The sequence below is a fragment of the Trichosurus vulpecula genome, chromosome 8 (genome assembly GCF_011100635.1).
Source record: "Trichosurus vulpecula isolate mTriVul1 chromosome 8, mTriVul1.pri, whole genome shotgun sequence".
Taxonomy (NCBI): Eukaryota; Metazoa; Chordata; class Mammalia; order Diprotodontia; family Phalangeridae; genus Trichosurus; species Trichosurus vulpecula.
In genome coordinates this window covers 87541029-87561294 of record NC_050580.1, presented here as the reverse complement: position 1 = coordinate 87561294, position 20266 = coordinate 87541029, and the positions used below count along the sequence as shown (strand labels likewise).

At 36.8% G+C, this 20266-nt stretch overlaps 1 protein-coding gene across 1 annotated transcript in view; it reads right to left on the bottom strand.

Moving 5' to 3' along the window:
• CPXM2 (carboxypeptidase X, M14 family member 2) overlaps nt 1–20266 on the bottom strand; it is a 239253-nt gene that overhangs the window by 78591 nt on the left and 140396 nt on the right. Inside the window, exon 5 of the mRNA XM_036736106.1 lies at nt 2861–2945. Coding sequence (XP_036592001.1) covers nt 2861–2945 — 85 coding nt within the window. The remainder of the gene's footprint in view (nt 1–2860; nt 2946–20266) is intronic.

Here is a 20266-nt window from a genome sequence, read left to right as displayed (position 1 = left end):
TTATGGGCACCACAATTTAAGAAGGACATTGATAAGCTGGAAAGGGTCGAGAGGTGGGCAACCAGAAAAATGAAGGGATTTGATTATGTGTCACAAGGGGACTGGCTAAAGGGATTGTGGATACTTAGTCTGTAGAACACTGAGGTGAGGGTGGGGATAGGGAAATGACAATTGTCTTCAAGTATTTGAAGAGTTGTGCTGAAAAAGAGGGATTAAGCTCATTCCATTGGAGAGCTGAATCAGGAGTGAAGTTGAAAAGAAGACAATTTAGGCTTGAAGTAAGAAAGCATTTCCTACCAAACAAAGCTGTTCAAAAATGGAATGAGTTCCCTCAAGAGGAAATAGTTTTCCTTTCCTAGGAAATCTTCAATCAGAAGCTGGTTGATCACTTGTCAACTATAGTAGAGTTGGGATTGCTTTCATGTGGGGATTGGACTAGGTGGCCACTTGAGGTCCGTTCTAACTCCCACATGCTGTGATTCTGAGTACTGAGTTCAAGGAACAGGTACCATTGAGTTTAGCTGAAACACAGAAATTATGAAGGAGAGTCGTATGAAATAAGAGTAGGGAGGCAGCTGAGAGCCAGGTCATGGAAGAGCTTAAATGCCAAATAGAGGAGTTCCTATTATTTATTGGTAACTATACATGAGGAGTTTTCACTGATCAAGTCATTCAGCATCCAATAATCATTTTTTAATTGTCTACAGAAGGCACTCTTCTAGGCATAGTGATCAAAGGAGTGTGAAGATTAGCCTAGGGTATAAAACAAACACTAAAATCTATAAAGGAAATTGGAACATTATAAATACTTAGGAGAGGTTATGAGAAAAGCATATTGAGTTCACAGAAAGGCAAGCTCACTTCCAGTTAAAAGGTGGGTATGGAGGGAGGCAGGAATTAGACTTTAATTGGAGACAGTATGGTGCATTGGGAACTGCCTTGGCCTGGGTTTCTGTTCCAGCTCTACTAGGGACTTCCTTGGAGGCATTAAACAGGTCATTTATCTCTCTGAGTCTCAGTTTCCTCACCAGGAAATGAAAGGTTGAACCAGCACCATTGTTCTTAGACTGGAGGCCTTGGACTTAAAAAAAATACACTGATAAAAGTATTTCAATAAAATTGGTTTCCTTTGTACTTTTACGTATTTTATTTTATGCATTTAAAGACATTCTAAGAAGGACTCCATAGGCTTCAGCAGACAGCTGAAAGGTTCATGACACAAAAATGACTAAGAATCTTTAAGTTAGATGGTTACTTAGACTTATTCCATTCATTTCTTAACCCTGAAATAACTTACCAACATACTTTTCACTGTCCTGTGCTTAGCACAGTGCCTGTCACATAGGAGGCACTTAATAAATATTGACTGACTGACTATACTCTCCTATGCCTACCTTTGAGCTCAATTCACTAAGAATCAATGTACATAATGACTTGGTTTGTAGGATCTTGCAAAGTTCTTTGTAGAATGTCTCTATTTCTCCAACTCTGCAATCAAAAGTGCCACATATGCTGCAACAACCTTCTCAGTGGCAACTCTACCACTTACCTCTCATGAGCACCATCAGTTGAGATGACCAAATGGCCCCTGAAAGTCCGGATTTCCTATATGCCATAATAAAACACTGGGGTGAGGACTTTGCAAAGAGATTTAAGAAATGTTCTTTGGGGACCATTCCTATGAATAAATCTTTGATATGTGGAACTCCTGATGCATCAGGGCAGATTGGCTTCCACTTTTCAACTTATCCCAAGAGAGGTATCTGGGATACAGATGGGTTAAGTTACTTTTCCAGGTGCCAAACACAAGGCTTAATCTTAGGTCTCCCTAGTTGCAATGCTAGTTCTCTATCCACTACGCCAAATGACCTCTTGAATTCAAAGAATATAGGTGAGAAATTCAGGACACAATGACAATTTCAGAGCAATGGAATGATATGATCAGGGCAAGGCCTTTAGGTAGACGCAAAATCACTCAAGTCAAAAAGCATTTATTGAGCATCCCTAATACACACTGAGCGTAAAAGTGTACCTTGGGTGATAGGAGAGGGAATCAGTTTTGTCCTAAAGGTACACACAACCAATCACAGTTGTCTACAGATAGGCATGAATAAGCCACTGCTAGTCAAAATAAATAAATAATATAGTCAAGAGGGAAGTTTCTAGAGTAGACAGACCACCATAGTCCCGAAGTAGGGGAAGAATATAAACATGCACACGTCCATACATACACACGGGTGTATGCACACACGAAATCAGCCTGAATTAAAAAGTTGGTACTAAAAGAAACTTTTAAACTACTAAAGGAAAAGATAATTATGAAAACTCAATTTTAATAACATTTTCGACTCTGCTGTGTAATTAAACTTCACAGTAGTGGATAACTCAGAGTGAGATTCATTCTTGAGGAAATGAGCATGAAAATTTCAAAGACCAATGAAAATTCCTAAGGATGGTGAACCAGGACCTAATTGTGCATAATAATTCCTTGTTGCTTTCATTTCTGAGTGAAATATAAGAGAATCATCACACCAATAAATATATTGTATAGTAGGCATAGCCATATCTTCTGTGTCTCTTATGTGGCTGCAGATAACAAATCGATTAAATTCACTAGTCATTGTTTAATTTATATATGTAGATTATATATATATATGTATATATATATATATGTATTGCTTCCCCTCTACATGCATCATTTCAATTTCTTCATCTATAAAATGTGGAAGTGAGGAGGAACTACAGGAGATGATCCTCCAGGAGATGATCCCTAACATCACTGGATGTTTTGAGTAGAGATTGGATAGTCACTTGCCAAATTTCTATGGTTCTAGCCATGTCAACTATAATTGATACTTACCATATCTCCTGATCCGTTCTTAACAGTGATCCAAGTATGACTGTCGTTGCTTACCATCACCTTGTAAGATGTCACCCAATCACTCCTAAGCAGGAAGCAAAAGTGAATTGGTATCGGTATATGTGCTTTAAAAAAACAAAACAAAACAAAACAAAAAATAGCAGTGCATATAAACAACATGAGATGCTTTTTGTGATAAAATAATCTCCACAACCTGTGTTACAAATCGGTCTGATTGCTGTTGTTGTGTTTGTCCTTCATTCTCAAAGAGGACTATGACATCAGGGAAATGATGATGCAACTTGCAGTTGACTTTAATTTGAGTGAGGGAGGGCTGTGCAAGGTCACCAGCCTCAGTTTCTCCTCCAGAGGCATCTGGGTCCAGTTGCCTGACTGGAAATGGCTCAGGATTCATTAGGAGACTCTGGCCCTTTCAGACTAAGGTCTTTCCAGGTTCTAACTTTGAGTGAGGTAACACTCATTCAGTGAATAGGCCTCTTTAAAAAGTTAATCAAGGAATGGCCCTATTAATCAAAAACTGAAAAAAAATCAAACTGGGAGGGGAAGACCCTCAGAGTTCCTGCCCCGAAATGAAGAAATGCTTGAACAGTTTAATAGAGCAGAGCTCACCACATCATAAAAAAGAATCGCCTGAGTTACAAAAATGAACATGATTCTCTCCATCATGGTCACAACCCTCCAGCCTTTCTATCCCCCTCCCCTAAAAAGCTGGATGCATGTAATAATCACAGCCCAGAGGTATCACTTCATCAGTCCTTTTAAAAGTCTACTGAAAAGAAAACACAGGCTGACAATTCTCCTGCCAGGGTAGGTGGAATAGGACAATTCCCAGAACTCTTATGTTCAGGAAATCCATTTCCTCTCACTGCCTCATCTACTGTCATTTAGATATGTAATGAGGCAAAGGAGTATTACTTTCTACAATTTGATTTTAATGCATTAGAGATAATCAACAATTCAATAACCCTTCACAAATATCGATATGTTTGGGTTCTGTTTGGAGGGGTATTTTTTAATTCAAATCCATGACTTCATTTGCACACCAGAATTCCCAATGTGGAGTCTCCCTCCACCAATACAGTTCAGCAATGTGGAGTCTTAGACAGCTATCTGAGCACTGACTAGTCCATGATGACAAAGAAGAAATGCATCAGAGGGAGGATTTGAAACTAGCTCTTCCTTACTCCAAGGCTGACTCCTTAGCCATTAGTCAACATGGACTTTCTTACATGTGTTACAGTATTTGAAACACCCATTTTCACTTACAGCAGTTATTGTTGTTGGTTGGTCATTCAGTGACCCTTCATGACTTTATTATGAGTTTTTCTTGGCAAAGGTACTGGAGTGGTTTGCCATTTCCTTCTCCAACAGATTAAGGCAAATAGAGGTTAAGTGACTTGCCCAAATTCACACAGTAAGTATCTAAGGCCATATTTGAAATCAGGTATTCCTGAATCCAAGACAACTAGGGGGTTCAGTGGACAGAGTGCTGGGCCTGGAGTCAGGAAGACCTGAGTTCAAATCCAGCCTCAGACCTTAAAACTGGTGATTTTGGGCATGTCACTTAACCTCTGTTTGCCTGGAATCAGGAAGATCTAAGTTCAAATCTGGGCTCAGACACTCACCAGCTCTCTGACTCCGGACAAATTATTTAACCTCTGTTTGCCTTAATCTACTGGAGAAGGAAGTGGCAAACCACTCCAATACCTTTGCCAAGAAAACCCTATACCAGGTCATGAAGAATGAATGAGTCAGATACAAGTGAATAAAAAACCTCTGCTCTAGTGCTTCCTGTTTCCAGGCCCAGCACTCTATCCACTGAGCCACCTAGCAGCCTCCAGAGCAATTACTCCATCCCCCAAAATCCAGAAACCCATATAAGTATTCTTATTTGCAATACAAATCCATAATGCCTGGTAAAATTTATTTGGAAAAAATTATCTAATTATGTTAAATTTAATTCATTCAACAGCACAGTTATCAAGAACCTACAGTTGTAAATGGATTTGGGGGATTGTGGTTGCTTAGTGTGGGTGTGCTGGAGATGGGGTGGGAAGGACTACTTGCTAAAAGCCAAAATTTATAAATATAGCAAATTCTTCATCTTAGGATCACAAGAAATTTATTTACTAATAGTAAGCACTCCTAAGTGATGCCATGCCTGCATTTCGTAATTTGATGCAAATTCCTCAAAGAGATTTTGAACTATTATAACTTAACTAGAACTGTCCAAACATGAAGTGTTCTTGAAAACAGTGAATTGCCCTTCACTGGAAGGTTTGAGGAGAAGCTGGATAATCACTCGCCAAGGATGTAATAGAGGCATTTCATGCTTCAGAGGAAGTTGTACCAGATGACCTGTAAGAGAATGGGCAACTCTATGATCCTGTGACTGTCAATCATAATTACCTCTTGGGACCTTGGTTTCCTCATCTGTGAAATGAGACGCTTAGCTGATTGCTAAGGTTCTTTCCATTTTTAGCATTCTATGTTCTATGATTCATCAAACCAGTGTCAATGGTTCTAGAGATGTTATGTTTTTATAAAACTACTATCTTTGTATTATGAAATTACACCAAACCCAAACAGCAAATCAATCCCATTCTTCAGAGAACCTCCAAGTGACATGCCAGCAAGCTCATTTCATTATGCTCATCTTATGTGATAACTGTTTGTTGTGACAATGGCCATCTCTTTCCCTAACAATTCTAAATCCACAGGCATACAGGTCTATGTTAAATAAAATTAGGAGTAATCACGGAAGGTTCATTCTTAGTCATCAAAAATATAAAGATAAGGAACAAAAAGAAAGAAACTTTCTACAAAAAAGACAGGAAAAACCGATAAAACTTGGGTACTAAATCAACAAGTTCTCTTCAAATATTTAAATGATCCTTTTAAAAATGGGGACCTAATAAAAGGCAGGTTTATCATTAATGGTCTTTTTCCTTAAAACACTGTAGAAATACAGGTTGTTTTGTTTTGTTGTTTTTTAGTCATTTTCACTCATGCCTGACTCTTGGAGACCTCTTTTGGGATTTTTCTTGGCATCGATACTGGCATAGTTTTCCATTTACTTCTCCAGCTCATTTTACAGATGAGGAAACTGAGGCAAAAGGGTTAAGGGACTTGCCAGCCACACAGCTAGTAAATGTCTGAGGTTGGATTTGCACACAGGTCTTCCTGACTCCAGGCCCAACACTCTATCCATTGTACCACCTGAGGGATTTACATATCATTTCTCCCCCTCAATAACATGTAAAAGCTATTTTAACACTCTTTAAAAAAAACTGATTCCAAATTCTCTTCTTCTTTCCCCTCCCATATCATTGAGAAGGCAAGCAGCTTGATATAGGTTATACATGTTCAGTCATCTAAAACATATTTCTGTATTAGTCATATTGTAAAAGAAAACAGAGACCAAAAAACCCAAGAAAATTAAAGTTTTAAAAAGTATGCCATGATTTGTATTCATACTCCCCCAGTTCATTCACTGGTGGTGGATAGCATTCTTCATCGTAAGTCCTCTGCAATTGTCTTGGATCATTATATTGTTGAGAATAGCTAAGTCATTTAAAGTTGATTGTCATATAATATTGCTAACCCAAGGGATTTTGTATGAATCCAAAGACCTTTTCACGTCGCATTAGTAGCAAAACATGAGACAATATTTTACTTGTATGTACTTTCTGAAACCCAATTGGACTTATTCACTGAATTGCTTAGACATTAAAATATACTTCCATAGCACTGGGAATTTGAACTGGTAATGAACCTGGGTATCACCAGAAAAGCAGAAATGCTCTGCTAGAGGCATTTCTCTATCATATAGATATTATCTTTAAAAATGACTAAGCAGGTAGATTTCTTATTTCTTGTTATAGGTGTGTGGCTTCCTTTTACTGACTTGAATATTTTAATGGATCCATTGGGATGATCCCTCCACTGGTATAAAACACAATGCCTCCATGTCCTTTATTCTTTGTGATTCCTTTTGTATCTTTACATAAATGCTTCATGAAGGATCCATCCAATACACTCTGGAGACTTTTTTGCTCTCTTACTCTTAATATTTTGTGAATACCAAGGGAGCATTTAAATTGTCTCTCTACTGTCCCTCACTCTTGGCATATGATAAGACCAATTCTTTCTCTACTCATTCATGTCTTTTGGTGATACCTTTTTTGCACAATTATGATTAGTTATATGCTTCAGTCTTCTTATGCCTACAATTCATCCATCCATTATAAAGAATTTACTTTTCTGGACACAAAGAAAGCCAATATGAGAATATATGGTTACCCCAATGCCCCCCAGAAGAGGCAATTTGGAAAAATGAAAAAAACCCAACAACTTGGATTTGGAATTTGAGGATCTGATTTTGGATGCCAAATTTTCCATTTACTTGCCTGCATTACTAGATGTCCTCCTTTTTTGCTTTTCCTCAACTATACAATGGGGGTGTTGGATTAGATGCCTTCTAAGGTCCATGATAATTCTAAATCTATGGTCCTATGGCAGGACTTTGCAGCCTTCCAGATGCTATAGGTATCAAGATTCTGAGTTCTTGTATTAATGCTCAGTAAAGTTGGCTGCAATTGCATTATTGAAATCCTACCCCCTGCAGAAGAGATGAGGGGCAATTAAAAAGCAGCTAGCAGAGTCAGAACAAAAGAGGCCTCCTGGGAAAAGAAGGTATAGACTCGATAGATGGTAATACCCAAGAAGCCATACTAAGTCATATCAGAACTCACCAAGTAACCAAGTCCAGGGGGACAAGATTGCAGGTACAAAATGGAGGGTCTAAGGCTGTGGTGTTCAGCATAGATTCAGGAAAAACATACTATACAAGGGATCAGTAAGTGTTGAGGGGATGATAATTTGGTCTCATAAAACTTCTCATATGATGCTCTTGAATGAGAGTGGCATGTTACCCTGCTCTTTCTTGTCTCCACTGCATTAGTATTGTCATAGACCTCAGCCCTTAGAAACCCTCAATGTCTGGGCCTAGCATCAGGGCATGTCTTCTGATGGCTAATGGTGCTTAGCTGGGAACCTTAAATCTTCTATTAGCTTGGCAGGGACTGATCCTCAAGGGTCCAAGTTTACCATCAGAGCAAGATGAAAGTCTAAGTCACTCATTCTCTTCTTTTCATGGTCTGCAGTTATTCTGGCCTTAAATTGTTTTATGTTTAAAGGGTGTGATTATTGTTGTTAGAAGGAACATGGGAGGGAAAGGATATGCCAAAATGGTCAAAGACTAACAGGGACCTTTCCATAATATTGTTTTCAAGTTTTATGCACACATACACACACAAACACGTGTGTATATATATATATATATATATATATATATATACACACACACACACACACACACACACACACACATATATATATATACACACACATATACATACGTGTGTGTGTGTGTTTATGAAAAGACTAATAAGGAGTTATCTTGGCATCTTGTAACTCAACCTTGGTCCTACTGGGCTGGATTCAATTATCTAACTTCCCTTATGTTGGATGGGGCTATATACAGTAAATTCTGCTTTTAAGTGGAATGTCCACATATTTTGTATTAGATTGTCTTATTAGTTGCCTGGATCAGATTGCCTTATTAGTTAAGATCCATGGACACCAAAGTATGATCATAATACTAGTGCTATTCAACAAACCTACTCATTCAGAGTCATCATCAGTTGACACAGTGAAATAGCAAATCTATTACACACCAGCACAAATAAGCTTCTGTTCTTTTCTCTGTCTGAATAAGTAGACTATAGAACCATCCTACTGAATTTTCTATCCTTCCAATGGTCTTTTGTGGTCCTATAGTATCCAGTTAGTAAGTTGGACTCCTTGTTCTATGACAAGATAAATAATTTCTACTACATATGCAAACTTAGCCAAAGCATATCTTTAGGTTTCAATTTCCTCATACATAAAATTGGGATGTTGAACCACGTGCATAGAGACCCTGCACATCAATAGTCTCATTGTGCCCACAAGCTTCTATTCTACCCCATTCATGACAACATGCCCATTACGACTTCTCTCTGCCATATCCACTGTCAAGAATGATTTAGGGATGTTGATTACCCCCCAAGTGGGTCACTAAGGCTAGAAGTACTTGCAAATGAAGAAAAATCTGTAGTTTCTTCGCACTGGGCATTAGGATTGCTCAGCCACAGATAATAATAAAAGCAGTCATTGTCTGACAGGTCAACATAAAATCTTCTGCACATTCAGAGTATTCCATCTATAAAAATACTGAAAATTATCCTCATTTCTAACTCTCATATTAGGCATATCTACTGGGATCAGCGTATGCCCTGCTCAGAATGACTTATCCACTAATATGACTCTTTCCTTAGCTCCTAATATACAGAGGTTTGAAATCCACAGCACAGTTTAATGGCCTCTTCAATTCACTAATGAACATTGTTATGCAGACACAGATGGATGAGACACACACACTCCTTCAAGTTTAATTTGGTATGATTGACAGTTTCTCCTGAAAAGTAATGTTGTTGAGGTAAAGAGCTTTTGTGCCCAACTGCAAACTGAAGTACATTAATGATAAGAGTGAGATGCTGTGCCATGCATGGCTTGTAGTTCCAAACACAACAGTCTTCCTTCTCAACAGGAGACAGTTTTCTTGTAATGGAAAGAACATTGAATTTGGAATCAGAAGACCTAGGCTTCAGTCCTGGCTCGGCTTCTTCCTAACTGTGCAGTCATATAAATCACTTAACTTCCTGAAGCCTTAGTTTCCTTGTTTGTCAAAGGGAGATGGAATTTTGAAAAAGCATTTAATATGCACTTACCATGTGCCAAGCACTGTGCTGAGTCCTGGGGACACTATGTGTGTGTGTGTGTGTGTGTGTGTGTGTGTACACACACATATACATACATGTATGTATAAATACACATACATTTATTACTATACATGTACATATATGTGTGTATACATATATTTGCATGGAAATAACTTATGGTAAGGTAGCTAGGTGGCATAATGGGTAGTGGTGGGCCTAAAGTCAGGAAGACTCATCTTTCTGAATTCAAATCTGGCCCCAGAAACTTACTAGCTATGTGACCCTGTTTACCTCAGCTTCCTCATCTGTAAAATGAACTGGAGGAGGAAATTGCAAACCACTCTAACTTCTCTGCCAAGAAAACCCCAAAAAGGGTTACCAAGAGTCAGATGTAACACAACTGAAACAACTCAGCGACAACAAAAACAAAAAAACAACACACAGCAACACAACACATTTTGAAAGGTCATCGTAATGTTAATAGAATGGGAAGATTTTTCCCACCCATTAATATTTCTCAGGTGGAGCCCATTAAGTGAAGCTTGCTTAGAGGAGGCTTGCTTGTAGGAAGGCTCACACCTTTTGCTAATTTCTAATTAGGCACTGAATCATGAGGGTTCTGATGCCCTCTGGCTCTTAGAAGTGTGTGTGTGTGTGTGTGTATGTATATATATATATATATATATATATATATACATACATACATACATACATACTCTGAGGGGAGGTTTTGCTTTTGGGGGCTTGCTTATGAGAAGGATCTTGCGATCAAGACTCTGAGTGGCTGTATGTTCATAGCTCCCTTACTACTCAGAGGTAAAAGTTCTCTTGATCCAGTGACATGTGTAAAGTGTATAGCAATATTGCTTTGATTTAGGCTGATAAGAGCCTTGTCTATTTGTCTTTATGCTAAGTTCTCTTCTCTGTATTTTCTCTGACATTCAGGGTATTGATCCTTTTGCTGAACTAGTGAATGTAATTAAAAGTAGGATTATTAACCCCTTTTTGAGCAGTCTTTCCTAGTAAAGCAGATAAAGAAACCTGTGCTAGCAGCCATCCCGGGTGTGCCAGTGTGGTTGCCTTTACAGTCATTTTTCTGATAGATTTCCATTTGTCTATACGCCCCTTCCTCATTTTTTCTCCTTGGAAGCAACAACTTTTTGATGGCTTATCTAAGAAAAACAATCTTAGAATCAGAGACTCTTGGAGGTGAAGGAACCTTAGTCATATACTCCAATCCTGTCATTTTGGAGATGGGAAAGCTGAAATCCAATGTGATTTGACCAAAGTCACGTTATTAGAAGAACCTAATTGAGAAGCAGCTTGTACTTTTCAGGCTAGGCAAGGAGTATTCCATTAAGGAAATAGTCCCCAGCTGGGATGGCAATGAGACGATCTAATCAATTTCATTGTTTTTCCTCATACCAAATTTTCTCTCAGCCCTCTATCTCCCTCTCACTCCAGCTTTGCATTTGTTAGAAGTACAAGAGTGTCCTTGCATATTCTTATTTGATCTGCAATCCTCCAAGGCAGAGGTTCTTAACCTGTTTTATGTCATGGACCCAGCTGGTAGTTGAAACCTATGGACATTTTTCAGAATAATGTTTTTAAATGCATAGCATAAGATACAAAAGATAACTAGAGGTTATTGAAAACAAAGATGTAGTTTTTTTTTTCTAATCCAAATTCAAGGACTACTTTAAATCTATCTAATCTCTACTTTGGAGAAATTTGAGCAATAAACTGGTGCTACAGACTGACCTAGTTCCTGCTCCAGATCAAAGGTACTTAAAGCAATAAATCTGAATCTTTAAAAGAAAAGAGACCATATATAACCCACTACCTTTTAGTTAGTACAAATAATACTCTTCTCCTTCCCTATCTCAAAATTTTATCATAATTTATCACAATGCACAAAGCCTTCACTAAGCACTAAAAAGGAATTTTTAAACCTGGAAGAAGAATAATGCATAGGAAAAATATTGGTATATGTAGATTCTAATTCTAATAAAGACTTTTTGGATAAGCATGTAATGTTAGGTAATTCTTTTATTAACACATTTGAGAATAATGATCCAGGCCTAACATGCTCAAATGATTCTTCATAACTGTGACATATCTGTGATCTCATCAATGTAGGTAACTGTCTTCAATGGCACAAATTTACATCCATCCGTGTCCTCCCAGATGTAATAGTTTCATTGATTTGATTATAATTCCTAGAGCAAGAAGTAGAAAGTAGAGGAGAGAGGTGGGTGGGTGTAGATATGCACCCATTCACAGGTGAGAAGATGGCTAAGGTGAAGAAAAAGAAAAGTCCCAAGAAGCCGAGTGCCTTAGTTCCTTCTGGGCATGATCTCTGAAGGTCATACCTATTTCTGCATTCGTAAAATAAGAACAATCATTTTGCCTGCCTATCTGGCAGAGTTGTTGTGAGAATCAAATAAGGTAATGTATGTAAAGCATTAAGGACTTATATAAATGACGTTTATTATCCTTATTTTAATGGGAAACAAAAAAGCAATAATTATGGATGCTGTAGTAGAAAGAATAGGAACACACAAAGCACAATGCACTTATAAAATACATCAGAGGAGGGGAAGGCTATTTATTAACATTTACAAATACACTGCAGCCTCATTAGGGATTTCTTCTTTCCTCTTTGGTTTGTGTGTGAGGATTAGGAGAACCTTTTGAATGTCAAAGTACAGGAATCCAAGATCAATCAGTACTATAAGTTGACAAATATTTACCTGCTAAATATATATATATATATATATATATATATATATATATATATATATATATATATATGTGTGTGTGTGTGTGTGTGTGTGTATGTGTGTGTATATATATATGTATACACACAGAGAAACACACATATATACACATATACATATGTATATACATATACACAACATATGTGTATACAAGTTTGTATATGTACATGTGTATTTTAAATAAAAATGACAGTCATATACATTTTATTTCTCTTTTTTTCTGTATTTATATAATTTAGTGACATAATTGACAGATTGCTTTAAAGGGGAAATTAAAGAAGAACTGGGCAAATTAGGTTTTGTCTGAGTTTCTTTTCAAGAGTTCTTAGTACTCACCTCTGGGAGCCTACACTTTCAGGAGGATAAGAAGTACCCAAGGAAGGGTATGAATTCAGTACCCATGTGCACTGCTTCAATTGGTTCTCTTTCATGACTAAAGAGAGATGTTGTCTCTCTTTCAAATAAATTCCCTTAATCAAAAGAGTTCTGGTCAAGACTGACTAGGCAAACCCAAGAGAGAAAAACAAGAGAAAGAAAACTAAACCAATTTTCTTAATGAATGTCAATGCAAAAGTTTTAAATAAAATACTAGCAAACAGATTACAGCAATATATCACACAGATTGTACATTATGAGAAGTTGGGATTTACACCAGGAATGCAAGGCTGGTTCAATATTGGGAAAACTATCAGCATAATTGACCCTATCAATAAAAAACAATGTGATTATGTCAATAGATTCAGAAAAAAAACTTTTGACAAAATACAACACCCATTCCTATTAAGAACATCAGAAAGCATAGGAATCAATGAAACCTTTCCTAAAATGATAAGTAGCATCTATCTAAAATTAAGAGCAAGCATGATGTGTAATGAGGATAAATTTGAAGTCTTCCCAATAAGAAGCATGTCCTTTATCACCACTATTATTCAATATTGCACTAGAAATGCTAGTTCTAGCAATTAATCAAGAAAAAGAAATTGGAGGAATTAGAATAAACACTAAGGGAAAAAAAACTATCACTCTTTGAAGATGATATGATACTATACTTAGAAAACCCTAGAGAATTAACTAAAAAAACTAGTTGAAATAATTAACAACTTTAGCAAAGTCGCAGGATGCAAAATATGCCCATGTAAATCACCAGCATTTCTATGTACTACAAACAAAACCCAGCAGAAAGAGATACAAAGAGTAACTCCATTTAAAATAATTGTAGACAATATAAAATACTTGGGAGTCTACCTTCCACGACAAACTCAAGGACTTTTTGAATGCAATTATAAAACACTTTTCACACAAATAAAAACAGATATAAGCAATTAGAGAAATATTAATCACTCATGGGTAGACTGAGACAATTATAATAAAAATGAAAAGTCTACCTAAGTTAACTTACTTATTCAGTGCTATATCAATCAATCTAACAAATTATTTTACAGAGTTAGAAAAAATAGTAACAATTCATCTGAAAAAAGAAAGGTCAAGAATATCAAAGGAATTAATGACAAAAAAACAGTGAAGGAAGGTGGCCTATCAGTTCCAGATTTCAAACCATAAAGTAATCATCGAAACAAGCTGGTACTGGCTAAGAAATCAAGTGGTGTATCAGTGGAATAGATTAAGTACACAATACACGGTAGTAAGTAACTAAAGTAATTTAGTGTTTGATAAGCCCAAAGATTCAAGCTTTTGGGGTAAGGACTAAACATTTGACAAAAATTACTGTGAAACCTGGAAAGCAGTTTGTCAGAAACTAGGCATAGATCAACATCTCACATCATATACCGAAGGAAGGTCAAAACGGGTACATGATTTAGACATAAACAGTGATGTCATAAGTAAACTAGTGGAGTACAGAAAAATATATCTATCAGATCTGTTGACAAGGGAAGAGTTAGTGACTAAATGGTATATAAAGATAATTATGATAAGCAAAACATAATTTTATCACATGAAATTAAAAAGCTTCTATACAAATGAATGCAGCCAAAACAGGAAACTGGGATAAAATTTTTATAGCAAGTTCCTCTGATAAAGGCCTCATTTCTTTAATATATAGGGCAGTAAGCCAAATTTATAAAAATAAGATAAATGGTCAAAGGATATGAACAGGACCTTTTCTGAAGAAGAAATCAAAGCTATCAATAATCACATGAAAACATGTTCTAAATCACTACTGATTAGAGAAATGTAAATTAAAACAACTCTGAGATAGCACCTTAAACCTATCAGATTGACTAACATGACACAAAAGGAAAATAATAAATACTGGAGGGGATGTAGAAAAATTGGAACACTAATTTACTGCCGATAGAATTGTGAACTAGTGCAGACATAAAACTTTGTGTCCCCTTTAACCCAGGAATACCACTACTAGGTCTGCATCCCAAAAACAATTTTTAAAAAGAGAAAGATCTATATGTACAAAAACATTTATAGCAGCTTTTTTCTATAGTGGCAAAGAACTAGAAATTGAGGGAATCAGTTGGGGAATGGTTAAACAAGTTGTGGTATTTGATTGTGATGGAATACTATTGTGCTATCAGAAAGGAAGAGCAGGAAGGTTTCAGAAAAACTCTGGGAAGATTTATACCAACTCACACAAAATGAAGTGAGCAGAACCAGAACATTTCACATGGTAGCATAAATATTGTAAGGATTATCAACTGTGAAAGACTTAGCCACTCTAATCAAAACAATAATTCTAGACAATTCCAAAAGATCCATGATGAAAAATGCTAACTCCCTCCAGAGAGAGAAATGGTAGACTCTGAAAACAGATTGAAAAACATTTTTAACATTTTTTATTTTTATTGCAATATTTTGTTTGTGTTTTCTTTTGCAACATGGCTAAGATGGAAATATGTTTGGTGTGACCTCACATGTCTAAAAAAATTCTAAGTGCTTGACTTCTCAAGGAGGTGGTAGGAGTGGAACAGAGGGAAAGAACTTGGAACTCAAAATTTAAAGAATGATTGTTAAAAATTATTTTACATTGAATTGGAAAATATTTAATGACATAAAAAAGAATGACTAGTTATATCACCAGAAATCTATACTAAGGACACAAGTCTCGCCCAATTGACAACCCACTAATGTGTCTATATAATAAGGATAGTACTATTACCCTAATACCTAACATGCACAATTGATAGTAATTTAAGAAAGATCTTGATTTTATGATGCTGTCTTATGTTTTAATAGCCATAAAACATCCTATGTGAGCTAATGTGAAGAAATAGGTGCTCCTTTTAAACAGAAATTATATATTCTACTTTAAACAATGTGCTGAATTCATAGACTATACAATTAATTTACTAACATGGAACCACCCACTGCCCACCTGCTTCTACCACTAGATAATCCTAACACTAGCCACAAATGAACCAGTCAATTTTCTAAAATTAAAATAAACACTAGGTAGCTTATAAAATCATCTCAACATTTAAACTGTGAAAAAAAATCTAGAATAGAATTCAAGTTATTTCTGTTCAGTGGTTCTCTGAGACTTAAAGGGCCCACATTTTTTATGGCACTTTTGCTTCCAAACCTTGATCTGGCTAATTTAAATCCATTTTTTCTATCAGTGACTTGATTAAAGGTATAGTTGGCAGGCTTATCAAATTTGCAGATGACACAAAGCTTGGAGGGATATAGTTAACATAACAAAAGATAGATTCTGGATTCAAAAATATATTGACAGACTAGAACACTGGGCCAAATATAATGAGATAAACTTATTAATAAGGATTAATGCCAAGTCTTCCACTTGACTCAAAAAACCAAGTTCAAAAGCCCAAGTTGGGTGAAGCAGTATTTTATCAGAAAACTAATTGGAATTGCAATGGACTAGAAGCTTAACTATAGCACATGGCAACCAAGGAAGCTAATACAATGTTAGCCCATATTGAAAGAGTCACAGTTTGTAAGATTAGAGAGTCGATGGTGTCACTTTCTTCTACCCTTAGCAGACCACCTCAGTAATATTGTGCTTGGTTCTGGGTACCATAATCTAAAAAGCACATTGATAAACTGAAGGGTTTCCAGAAAAATACAATCAATATGTCATGAGTTTATGACACATGCAAATCCACTGGAGGAACTGGAGATAGGTTGCTGAGGGAACTGAAGACTGGCAGGATATGAAAGCTGTCTTCAAGGATCTGATATACCATGATGTGAAAGTTGGGCTAGGTTTATCCTACTTGACTGCAGAGGCTAAGTCTGGTGTGAAAGTTTTAAGCCTTGAAACAATGTGTGACAGTTTCACTGGGGAGTAAATTTAGGCTTGAAGTAAGGAAAAACTTCCTAAATCTAGAGTTTTTCAAAAGTTGAAAGCTCTGCCTTTGGAAATTCCTTCTCACTGGAAGATGACTGCTAGATGATTACTTCTCAGGTAAGAAATAGAGGGGATTCTTCTTCAGGATTGGCTAGACTAGATGGCCATTGAGATATCTTTCAATGTTTGGAATCTGAAATAAATCATTTACGGTGCCTGCTGTTAAGGAGCCTAAAATCAAGTCCAATTAATAAGAGAAGGCAGTAACTTTTTAAAATGGAAATTTACATTCAAAAATAGTAAGCATATTTTAGCACATATCTGATATGGGAAGATAAGACTTTCAGCTCTTTGGGATTCAAGATATATGAATATTCCATTAGTTCTAGTACCTCTCTTCCTTTTCTAGAAGCAGGATACTCCTGGAAGTATCTCTCCAGAATAATGTACGCTTCATCTACACAAAATGGGCAGGATAAAAGCGAGCAGATCATTCTTGGAAGAGTCCTAGTTCACTTGAGCCTTCTTTGCTTACTAATTCCATTCTCTGCCTTACTGGACTCTAAATTTTTGTCTACATTCATCTCTTGAGATCAGAAGATTCCTCCAAATTTGCAGGACTTCTAGGATTCTTGACCCATGGCCTGCTCTGAACTCATTTCTGTCTGAATGTCAGAAACTGAGAATGGTGTTGGATTTACAGTCAAAGCATGTGGTTCATATACTGGCTTCACTAATTACTACCTCTGTGACTTTGGGCGAATAACTTCATTTTTCTGAGTCTCAACTCCTTCCTGTGCAAAATGAGGCATTTAAACTAGATGTTCTCATGTTTTTGCTTTTGTTGTTTTTTCAGCTCTAAAACTACAATGCCATGAGTTTTGTTGGAATCCCTGGAAGCCCAGTCCCAACTTGGGCAAATCAACCAAACTAATCTTCATGATTTTATTAATATGCACAAGTCATTGTTATAGGTATTGGTGATTCAAAGACAGAATTTAATGCAACCCCTTCTTTCAGGGGTATAAAATTGAATAGATACATGCAGGATGATGATGAGGATGATGGAAGGGAAGAAGAAGGAAAGGGATAGGAAGAGGGAAAGGGAGAGGGAGGGGGAATGGAGGGAAGGGGAGAGAGGGGAGGGGAGGGAGAACACACAAAAAACTAGGAGAATCAGAAAGAATTTCCTATAGGAGATGGCATGGGAGTTGAGCCCAGAAGAAATCCAAGGATTCCAAGAGGCGGAAGTGAAGATGAGTGGGTTTCAGGTACAGGGGACAACCTGTGCAAAATTACAGAGTCAGGAGATGAAATGTCCAGTTCAATTTCAGGGAAAAGTTAAGGGGGGCAGTTTGAGTGGAATGTTGAATGCAACTTGTATAAAGAAGAGCTATGTGAAATAAATTGCACAAAATTTACCCATCTACCATCACAGAGCATTAACCAAACACTAAAACTCCAAAATGAAGAAAATTAATTTTTACCAAACAAATCAAAGTATAATATGATAATTTACCTGGCCTTTCTTAGAACATTAATTTGAGATTTCCCAAAGGATGGAAAGAGTTCTAAGAAATGTTTGATAATACTGGTTACTACTGATTCTCTGATTCTCATCCCCCTGGAGACCTTAACATCTTTTGTTTGGACTGAACTGATAAGGAATGATTTTGTCCCCAAATGACTTCCAAGAATCCTCCCCTATACTAGGACTAAAGTTCAGTATCATTCTTCTCACCACTGTGTAATTTCTCTGCATGAACATTCAAAGCAAATGATCTCACACTGCATAGAATCTATTCAATTCATATGTCAAAACAAGTTTCTCAGCCCGGCATTGTTAATTTTATTTGACCTAGAAAAGGATAATGCTAATATATTTATTTAGTCTTCAATGATCTTCAAGAAGCCAAAGAACTTATCACGGATAACTATGATTCTTATTAAAAAATCTTTCTCAGCAATCACATATGACTGGGGAAACTGAGGCACAGTGCGCTGAGTGAGTTGGGACTCCTCTAACACAAGAGAGTCAGAAGACACATGCTTAATTCTTACTGAATATCTTCCCCTTCAATCAATCAATCAACCAAAAGTATTTATTAAGCCCCTCATATGTGCCAGGCACTGTGTTAGGCCCTGGGGATACAAGCACAAAGAGTGAATCAGTTCCTACTTACATACAACTAATATTGTAATAGTGGAGGTGGACATATGTGTATATACATATATAAATATATATGTGTGTGTGTTTGTGTGTACATATATATACATATGTTCGCAAATGTATGCAAATAAGTAAATGTGTGCATGTATGCCTATATGTGTTTTAAATTTATTAAAGCTTAAACTGCACTAATACTTTTGGGACACCTGGCATGAATATAAAGTAATAAATACAAATGTACGCCCAGTAGTTAAATACAAGGGTGTTTGAAATGTTCTCCTAATAACAACCTTCAATTTTTCTTCCTGAACTCATTGTTCAAATTTTTGGCCTCTGGAGGCAAAGAGAACAAGTTTCATTCTTTCTCTACGTGTTAGCCCTTCAAATACCTGTTTACAATAATTAGGTACCTTTAAGTCTTCTCTTCTCTGTGGTAAACATCTCTGGTTCCTTTAGTGATACTCATAGATTCTTCAAGGCCCATTACCATTCTCTTTGCCCTCCTCTGGATGCTCTCCAGCTTAGCTGCTAAGCACATTCATGATCAACGTCATCTTTAAAAAAATATCTGCATTATTCTTCCCTTCCATTCCTGTTCTCTGGTCAATTACCTGGAGACATATCTTAACATGAGGATTATAAAATACGAAAGAAAAAAAACCTGGCTACAAAAGGTAATAGTTTTCTGCATTTTACAGAAAAATGTACTGGCTAATTTTAAAATAAAATCTTGCAATTTGAAATAATTTCCTAGACTTGTTCCTCTCTTTTGGGGAATGGAAGAGGGTGGCAGGCGTAAGAGAGGATAAAGGAGCCTTTCCAAGAATATCTGGTTAAAGGAAGGTTTTACGAAAGTTGTTTTTTATACGTTTGAATCAAGCATTAGAAAACGCAGGGTCCATTCCTGGAAATGGTTACTAGGGCCAACTGCATTCATTAGGTAAGCTCTTCACACTCTCTTTGTCCCAGCCCTCAGCCCCACTGCCAGGGAGAAGAGTGGGAAGTGGGAAGGATATCAACACATGGCCAATCTTCTACCACCAGAAAGAACAGCACTTCTCATCACTGCACATCTGATGCTTCTCCCGTTCATTGCCAGGACAAAATGATAAACGACAGGCTCTTTACATAAGCCAAATTATTGGTCATCTTACCAAAGCTCAACACCACTGTAAGGTTACTGATAGACTCCAGGTGCCCAGCTCCAAAACAGGTCAACCCCACTTTACACAACAGATATCTTCTTCTTATGTGTCACACATACAGCATGTTGCTATAACTCAAATCTTAACCTACATACACTAACAATAATAATAGCCAGGATTTATA